The 9,404-nt window shown below is 40.2% G+C and overlaps 1 protein-coding gene across 10 annotated transcripts in view; it reads right to left on the bottom strand.

The window, feature by feature from the left end:
* Positions 1-994: 994 nt before the first annotated feature.
* ANKRD26 (ankyrin repeat domain containing 26) overlaps positions 995-9,404 on the bottom strand; it is a 62,248-nt gene continuing 53,838 nt past the window's right edge. For all 10 annotated transcript variants that reach the window (XM_068669560.1, XM_068669565.1, XM_068669558.1 and 7 more), the window contains 2 exons: positions 3,734-3,779; positions 995-2,305 (listed from right to left, as the gene is read on the bottom strand). In XM_068669560.1, coding sequence (XP_068525661.1) covers positions 2,157-2,305; positions 3,734-3,779 — 195 coding nt within the window. In that variant the 3' untranslated portion in view covers positions 995-2,156. The remainder of the gene's footprint in view (positions 2,306-3,733; positions 3,780-9,404) is intronic.

Raw genomic sequence — 9,404 nt, 5'->3', positions numbered from 1 at the left:
GGGCAGAGGTGGAGAGGGAGGCACAGAGCTCAGGAGGCCTCAGCACTGCCACAGGCTGCCCTAGGAGGGCCCCCAGGGGCTGGGGCTCACCAACAAAACTCATGGCTGCCTCTCAAAAGGTGGCCTGAGTGTGTGCCAAGTACAGCTGGCCCTGCTGCAGGCATCTGAACACCCTGATCCCTTCCTGAACCAGTTGAAGACAGCACAAGGGCACAGACTTTTTCAGAAGAGGTTTCTTCAAGAGGGAGAGGTGTTAACCTGCTGCCAAAAAGACCCCAAATAGCCCTGCACACGGCTAGATTTACACCACAGACTTTACCCATGGTTTCCTGTTAGAGTATCACCCCTGAGGATCAGCAAGCCTTTCATTAAACGTTTGTTAAGATCACACCTCTCCACCCAATTTTCCCCTCTCACTGACAGCCAATAGCACAGAAGCAGGTTAGGAAGACACTTAAAAGAAGTCATACCTGAGTTTGTTAAAATTACAACACAAAGTGAAGGCCGAGACTTTCTGCTCTTGCTTTCTCTTTGGTACTTTCCAGCATCTCTCCAACAATGTGAACTCCTCTTTGACCACCGTGCTGAAGGCCAGAGGAATTTCTTAACACTGTTCCTCTCGGCAGGCTACAAACTGATCAGCTCCTCATGGGATCCAAAGCTGTGGGATCTGACAACCTTTCATGCCTACCAGCAGCTCATCTGCTTCGGACCACAAGCAGAATTGCTCTAAAAAGTAGCCTGGAAAGTGGTTAGTACCAATACTTCAATTTTAGTCCCTGATCTTTACACAAATGTGCTTCAAGCCTCAAGTGGAAGAAAAGGACAGGGACGGGTGCCTTTTTTTCAGCCATTTACCTGCTCTCAGGCCAGGCTGAAGACGCAGCCATGAACAGAGCTGAAGAGAGCAGAGGACAGCTCTAGCAAGTCATACAAGCAAGGAAGGAGGTTGAAAACAAAATCAAGAAGGGGAATATAATAAAACAAAGACATATTAGATTTTAAATTTTATTAAATACCAAGTTGAAACATAATGCCTGGAATTAAATACAGTGTATTAGCTTCACAAAACTGTTGTATTCATACAAAAAGGAGCAGAGAGACATAGCAGCATTCACTGCTTTTCCTCACTGCCTGTTAAGTTATTGAATTAATGGGTAAAAAAACATTATTTTTTTTCCAGGCTTCATTTATCTCAGTACAACCATTTTTATTTCTCCAGAATCTGGACTTCATTTGTTCTATAATCTAATTGCCAGCAAGTTTGGTAGACATGAAATGAAGACTGCTGATCTTCAGTAGCAGATAACTCCCTGAAATAAGTAAAACTGCTTCTTTTATTGACACAAACGTCCCACAATACTGCCCTTCACCTGGGCTGCAGCCACTGTACCATCAGCTGTTAGCAGCAACAAAAAGCTGTTCTATCACACAAATACTGTTAAGTACCAAGCAGACCAAAGGTTGATATGTTAATATTCCTTTTTCCCTATATGGACTGTTTCAGGTTCACCACAGGTGTTCATCTAGCAACTGCAAATGTCTAAAGCTGAAGCAAGTTTTAATACAAAAACCAACATGGATACCAAAACAAACATACCACATAAAAGCTTTCTTGGCACTACTGTACATTCACAGTATTTTTAAGCCTAGTGGACATAAAAGTGATAGCAATATAAAGTGCCCTGTTTTCCAGCTTAAACACTGGTAAAACTTTCACTTAATCAACAAATATTCACTGCATCAGGACTGAAGCAGCAGACAAAAATCCAACCAAATGATATCCTTAAGCATTAAAATAACACTGGAAACACTAAAACACATAGAATGAAAGTATTAAACAGAACAAAATAAATGCTTTTGTTAAAACACTGAACAAGAGGGGAACAAAATATTTCAACTAACTTTAATCAGAAACATTTTGAGAGTTCTGTAAAGTTCATGAATCAAGTCATTCTGCTAGTCAGAAAAAAAAGATATGGTTCTTATTTTGAGTGCAAAATAAACCAACTATACATCAAAAAACAAGTGACACCTATTTAATAGAATTTATGTTCAAACTGCAATGAAGATGTTTTTGCTTCTGAGCCATGGGATGGGAAACCACAGATATGTTACGTAAACAAACTTTCTAGTGCCTTTCCCTTGCATTTTGTTCAGATCAAATAATTCTTGGTTAAAACATCACGGTACTCCTGTATTGCCTTGCAAAGGGGATCCTGGTCAACGTTGAAATTTTTTGAAGATCCATCAGTAGATACCATGGGAGAAGCTCCAGCAGATCCAGTTTCAAGTTCAGCAGTGGCTGGGGAGAAAAGAAACAAGATTCATGATGCTACTTTTACAGTAGACTAACTCAAATAAGTTATATTATGGGCAACTGGACAGGCTAAAATTTGGAGAGAGATTTAAAAACTTCTAAGAAAAAGAAAAAGGAACAGGCACAAAGGAAGAAACACTGTTTTCCACATTTAATTATCAGTCAACAGTACTTCTAAAACTAGTGACAGAAATTTCAGAAGCTACACACATAACACCTTCAGGGAATCTGCAAACAACTCTTGCACCAGTTTACAGCTTACCAGCTTACACCGGTGCTAAATTTAGCTCCCTGCAGATCTTGGAACACTACCCCTTAAAAACAGCTTCCGTATTCATTGTGACCAATCTGAAAAAGATCTGCCTTTGAAAATGGAAACACCTCGTACTGCAATCCAAGCAGGACAAGTCTCCCCAGCCTGGAACTAATGCAGCCTTTTCTGTGGGGTGTCTTTATAACTTGCCCTGGCAAACCCCTCTTTCCTCCATGGAAACACACATGCAACGAGAGCAGAAAAACAAAGCTCTGCTGTGTTTCCATCCATCCACCTTCTTGAGGCAAGGTCCCCTCAAACAAAACTATGACTCCTAGCATACACATCACTACATTTGAAAACGCCAGTGGATATAAAGCAATGGGTTTGTGTCCATGCAAGCAAATGTAAAGAGATGTAAAGCAACAGCTGGACTCACTACACATAAATGAAGCACACTGGAACAGAAGGCAATGCTCTCAGGGGTTTGTTGCTTCAAAATAGCTCCAGGCACAGCAGCAGTGACTCTGGCAGTACGATTATTATGAAAGAGGTGCAATTTCTCTCTGGAGACCTGGCCTCATATTGCAGAACATGTTTTTTACTACATGTTGCGAGCAACCACCTCATACTGTATTTGCCTCAACATTACTGAACAAACTTTTCCTAAAGAAAGGATGCATTTTGTCACTGATTCTTCTTGCTCATCCGAAGATTGCAACGTGTAAACTACAAATACAAGCAGTGAATAAGAGACAGCAAAAACCTAGAACTAACACCAGAAAACGTGTCATGGTACGCTTCAGTGCCAAATGCAATGAATGTATGCAGAAAGAGAAGTGATGGCTGAAGTCTATAAAAATCTTATTTCAGAACTTCTTTTATGTTTGATATTTGTGTCTGAGGACTAGAGATACCTTTAGCTTAAGTCAAGTGCACCTGTGTGGGGGAGGTAGTTTAGTTTCCTTTGCTTTTTCTCAAGTAACTGCAGAACATTCTGTGCAGTATTTTGGTAAGCAGGAAATTTTCCACATAAAACTCTAAATCAGACAGTTAGCAGAAAACAGGTGTGCCCTTGACAGCTTTCAAGTCAGTATTTCCAAAAATTAGGAACAACCATCATCTTCCTTAAAAACACTGCTAACAGAATTACACATTACCTTGTTCAAGTTCTTTAGTGATTTTTTCATCCAGTTCCCGCCGTATCTAGAGTTACAGGTAAAATATATAGTTAAAATTTCAAGAGTTATATTTTTGCAATAAAAAAATTAAACAGTTTTGAAACCCATGTATGTCAAACACTGAAAACATCATCCTAAATAGAGACGTCTTCGTTTGGGGGTTGATTTTTTTACAAAGAGAAACTCTTGGTCAGCCAGGCCATAGCATTCTCATTGCTGAGCAACATTAACTTTAGCACAACAAAATCGGTAACTCACCATCTGGAACATAACTGAGCATAAAAAAAGTAGAGGAAGAAAGCACAGTGGTTTTATAAAAGTGTGTGTATGGTTGATGTCCATCTTCAAATACACGAGCAGAACGTCAGCCAAACAATAAGATATGCACAAACGCCATCATGGGGCCTGTTTCGGTTGAGGACTACTTCTGCGACTTTGTAAGAGAACAGCTGCAACAGCAGCTGCTGAAGGACTGACACATTCCATTGTGGACAAAAAAGCGCGCATCAATATTCTTCTTTTTTCCACCTTAAGATGGAAAATTGGAAGAGCTGCTATAGATCATGCCAGTATTTTTCCTTATTGTTATTACACATGCAAAAAGAATAAAAACACGTTATTTTCTTGTTACCTGTCTACTGAGAAGCTATGAGCAGAAGCTGCAGGTTCTGCAAAACAAATGCTGTGTGTTTTACTATGGAACTGAAATCGGCTTGGATCACTAGGAAGCAGCCTTTACCCCTCTCACCCCTAGAAGCTGGTTCTTGCTGCCAACTAGTTAAGTTACTGCCCTGTATTCTGACTGCAAAGTCTTCATAGTGAGAAATCAGACTTTTCAAAGAGCCACAGCCCCAGCACTACATGCTGTTGTGTACATTTGATGGTACTCATGACTCCTGTATTATCTTCCATCAAGTCTGTGACACATAGAAGTGACTGTCGAAACAGACAGCATACAGATAGCTTCCAGACCTGTGTCATTAGCAAATATGAAGGCCATGAATATAATCAGGTGCCTGGAGCACGTGACTTCTGCGGATGGGCTGAGAGAGCAGGGACTGTTCAGCTTGGAGGCTCAGGGGGTTTTATCCATGGGTGTAACTATCTGATTTGTGGGTGGAGTATAAAGAAGACAGGGCCAGACTCTTCTCAGTGGTGCCAAGTGAAAGAACAATAGGCAGAAGTAGAAATAGAGGAAAATCAATTCAAACATAAGGATTTTTGTATTATTATTTTAGCAAGTATGGTCAAACACTGAACACTTTGCCAGGAAATGTTGTGGAGTCTCTGTCCGTGGACATGCTCAAAAACTGGCTGGACATGACCCTAAGCAAACTGCTGTGGCTGACCTGCTCTGAGCAGGGGTGTGGTTAGACTAGATGATCTCCAGAAGCCCCTGCCAACCTCACCCATTCAGTCATTCTCTGACTTCAGTGCTGAATCCCTGGGGGAACAGGGATTTATTTTATGAAATGAGGAGGCTCGCCTAGCAACGTATCAAAGATAAGAACTGAAAAACTGTTCAATGTACTCAACAGGCCAGGGAAAGCAAGAATCTCTGGAAGGGAAGAACTGTGCAAATCCTCACAAGAGGAGCCATAACAGGCCACTGTGAGGGCCAAAGAAGTGGGGCTACAAACCAGCAGCGAGGAGGGAAGGGCGTTCTCTCCAGGACCACAGGGATAGCTGCAACCAAATTCACCATCTCCACCTGAAGAAGAATCACTCAGTGATATTTCTTGGTACCTTCACAGGTAGAAGAAGGGAACAAGGAGCTGAAAGAAGGAAGGAAGAGGATCCCCCAGATCCTTCAACCTCTAGTTATTTACAAGCAGGGGAAAGAAGCAGCAAAATCCTAGGCAGAAGGGAGCCTAATGCACAGAGACACTGCTAACAAAAAGATGAAGGAAACCAAGTAGCTAGACTAAAAGCTAACTCATAAACAAGACCAATCCTAAGCAGAGCAGTAGTAGTTCAGAAGGAGAAACCACTTCCACTGGTTTCTGGAGCCTCCACAGTGATCAGAAGGCCCACCAAATCCTCCCCAACAAGTACAGATGAATAAAGAAAATAGGAAGTTCTTCTTTTCTTATATACTCTGTTAACATCTTTGTGAACCTCATGAAAGTCTGAGGAAAGAGGAGTGGGTTAAAAATAAGCTGGCACGCTCATTTCCAAAAGAGGGAATGAAATGCCAGGCAAAATACACACTTGAAGACAATAACTTGTGCCTTCACTGTTGTTTTCCTTCCCTTATCCCCCTGGAAAAGGCAACACAGCTGACTATCCTGAACCTCCTGAGCAATAAGGTGACAACTTCAGATTCCAGAAAAACTTCTGCCAGACAACAGTAACACAACTGAAAACTGATTAATGATCTCTGATCTGTTCTGCACCAAGTTCTACCCAGAGGTACTTCTCATTCCACTGCACATCTCTTCAGGCAGTAGCACCCTGGGTTGCCCTGCGGCAGTCACCTTCTCGAAAACTCTTTTTCAGAGAGCAGTTTTGACTTACTACTTACCCACACAGGTTGCTTGAGCAGAGTAACTTGGATCCTGTGAGACTCCATGAAATGATACTCACAGTTGAGGAAGTCAGAACAGTACTGGCACTTCGTATATGAATTGCTGTTACTACCAAGAACTTTCTGAATATCAGAACTGGCAAGGAGGATATCTTATAGACAGTTAACTACCACGAAAACTGTAACATACATTAAATCACAAAAACGCTCTGCAGAGGTGATCCTGTCTCTTGGACAAACTAACAAGTTTAAAATATTTGCAGTAATAAGAAAATGTGAATGCACGTGTAAAAGTTTTAATCAAAACCTAACAGCATATATAGACAAAAACATTTCTAGTATATAATACCACCCAACATGAAACAATACTGGCTACAAACCTTGTCATGTATCTGGCTGCAGAGAAGAGAAAGAACAGATTTTTGATTAAGGAGTTGAAGAAGAAAGAACAATGGCCTTAAGTTCAGAAGTCTTCAGTAAGAACTAAGAACATGACCTACATGTAAATAAAACAACTAAATTGGCTAACGATACAAAGACTGCTACAATACAGGAATGCAGACAGGAAACAAAATCAGAAAGGGAACAGAAATTGAGAGACAGAGTAGGAGGAGGGCATTCCTGCTCTCACATTACCAGTAGAAAAGCTAGTTTCATATATCCACTAACCACACGTGTTGCATCTAGCAGCGTTCACTATTATTTTCTGTGTCAATGCACTCACATTCATTTTCACTATGCCTTTGGCACAGCTGTTAAGGTTTAAGCTTGATGTTTGTTGAACCTATTAACAGGACTCTTGCCTCCGAAACTCCTTGCAGCAGAAATTCCCTGCCTTTATCTAAGGCCTAAAGCAGCAGTTCCCAAATTATGGTAAGAAGACCACTAAAAGAACCTTGCATGTGTGTTTCATCTGCTTGATTCAGTCTAATTCTAGACAGTGATAGGCCAATTTGTGAGCAGTTTGGGAGTCAGCAGACCAAATCATAAACTGAAAAACAGAACTCATCAAAGATCTCTTTGCTCCTGTAACAGAAATACAGACACACTTTTCCAAATGGCACCAGTCCTAATATGTAACCAATTTCAGCCAACATTATTCCAGAACATAATGAATCGCTTGTTAGTTCCTACAGCTACTGTTTGTAATGACTTACATGGAATTTTTCAAGGACTTGTAGTTTACTCCTCACTCCTGGAGTTCTAATAATAACAAAAGATTATAATAACAATAAAAATATAATAATAAAACAGACATTTACATGTGATTTGATCTTTTTGGTTAATTAGCATGTGTCAGTATGAATTTTTTTGGATTTTTCAAGATGCTTTTGCATGTCCATTTCAAGGTCATTGATTTCTGCAGCATATACGCTTGGTATGGGGAAAGGGGCTATACTGTAATGGAACATGCGTTTCTTTATAATTGTTGAGAGTAAGATGTTCATTTTTGGCTGAGTCTGCAACATGACTGTCTTCAAAATGTAAGGCTAAATGCATCATCAGTGATATTAGCCTTCTAATGTTAAACAGTAGTTTATAAAAACTGAAATCTTTCACGCCTTGAAACTCCAAATTTGTCATGTCATGTTTACATGAAGCTCTAAATTCCCTAAGTACATCCTCTTGTTTGGAACAGCACAATTTACCTTCTACCAGTTGCATGGACAAAGGAATTGATACCAGCATTTTGAGTAATGGCAGTGTGAAATACTTTCAGCTTCTTGTCCTTGAAGCTATTTCAAAGCTTTTTCACAAAGCAAAGTCAAAATCTATATAAGCTTCCTCTTTCAAGGAGAGGTATGTCCTGTACTTCAAATAACCTTCCTCACTTTGAGGAAGGTAGAGACAGAAGCACCAAATCTCCACCAAGAGCTTTGATTTAAAAAAAAAAAGTGCAAGATAACTACCTGAGGCACACTGGGATCTAAGTTCCTTAACTCCCTGTCTTTTTAAGCTTTACTGTCAGGAGTGCTTGTAATCTCTTTCACCCAGTAAGGCAGCACTCAGCTTGAATTTAAAGGCAATACAAATTCAGAGGGCTTTTTTTTTTTTTTTTTTTTTCCCCAGTAGAAAGGAACCAGGTTACCGGAAATATCTGAGGTATAACTGAAGTTAAGCCTTTTCTTCACCTCACTGTTAGTCTGAGAAACTTTTGTGTCTTTAACTTGTCTGGTGACAAGTTAGGCAGAGTCTTAAGCAGCACAACTGGTAAAATAGTTCAAAATAGATTATAACTTCTAATTCAAATCTTTTACACATGCACCTGTCAGGAATCCCGTGCTTTCAGTTCCTCAGGTACGTGGTGTCTCTTCAAATACCAGTTCTAGTGAAATACATGCTGAGATACATATCCTCTAGCAACTACTGCACCTGAGAACCCTGCTTCTTTTTCTGAAGGACTGAAAACACAAGATTAGGTTTTAAGATTCTTCTGAATATATTCAACGTTGAGTGACTTGAGTCTACAGACATTGCCATTACAAGTAGTCTCAGTTGTTCCCAAACTGTTGGATTTGGTGAAAAGAAGGATAAATTCACACCAGTAATTCTAAGTCCCAGAGACCAGCCTTCTGCTTGATTGAGGGGAAAACAGGCAAGCTAAGAGTTCCGGGTTTTTCTTAAAGGGGTGTGGCAAAAATTGTAAAAGAATGGGTAAGTTATCTGAGGATTTACCTTCATTCAGAAAAACAAACAAACGAACAAAAAAACTTTAGAATGTCACATTATTTTAGAATTGAAAGCTAATCCTAAGAAGCACGTATATAAAGCATGTATAGTATGAACCAATTATCCTCAGCTTCTCTACTGATAAAGTTTCTGTAGGTTGTAAACAAGATCAGAGAAAACTTCAGGGGACTAGGTCCCATGAGAGAAATTTAGAACCCAGCCCCCTTCAAATAATAAACAGAAAACCTCACCTAACATGTAATTCAAGATGGAGAAATATAATGTATCATAGAATCATAGAATATCACAAGTTGGAAGGGACCCATAAGGACCATCAAGTCCAACTCCTGGCACTGTACAGGTCTACCCAAAAGTTTAGACCATGTGACTAAGAGCACAGTCCAGTCACTTAAATTCAGACAGGCTTGGTGCAGTGACTACGTCCCTGGGGAG

The sequence above is a fragment of the Anas acuta genome, chromosome 1 (assembly GCF_963932015.1).
Source record: "Anas acuta chromosome 1, bAnaAcu1.1, whole genome shotgun sequence".
Taxonomy (NCBI): domain Eukaryota; kingdom Metazoa; phylum Chordata; class Aves; order Anseriformes; family Anatidae; genus Anas; species Anas acuta.
This window is presented reverse-complemented; position numbering and strand designations above follow the sequence as displayed.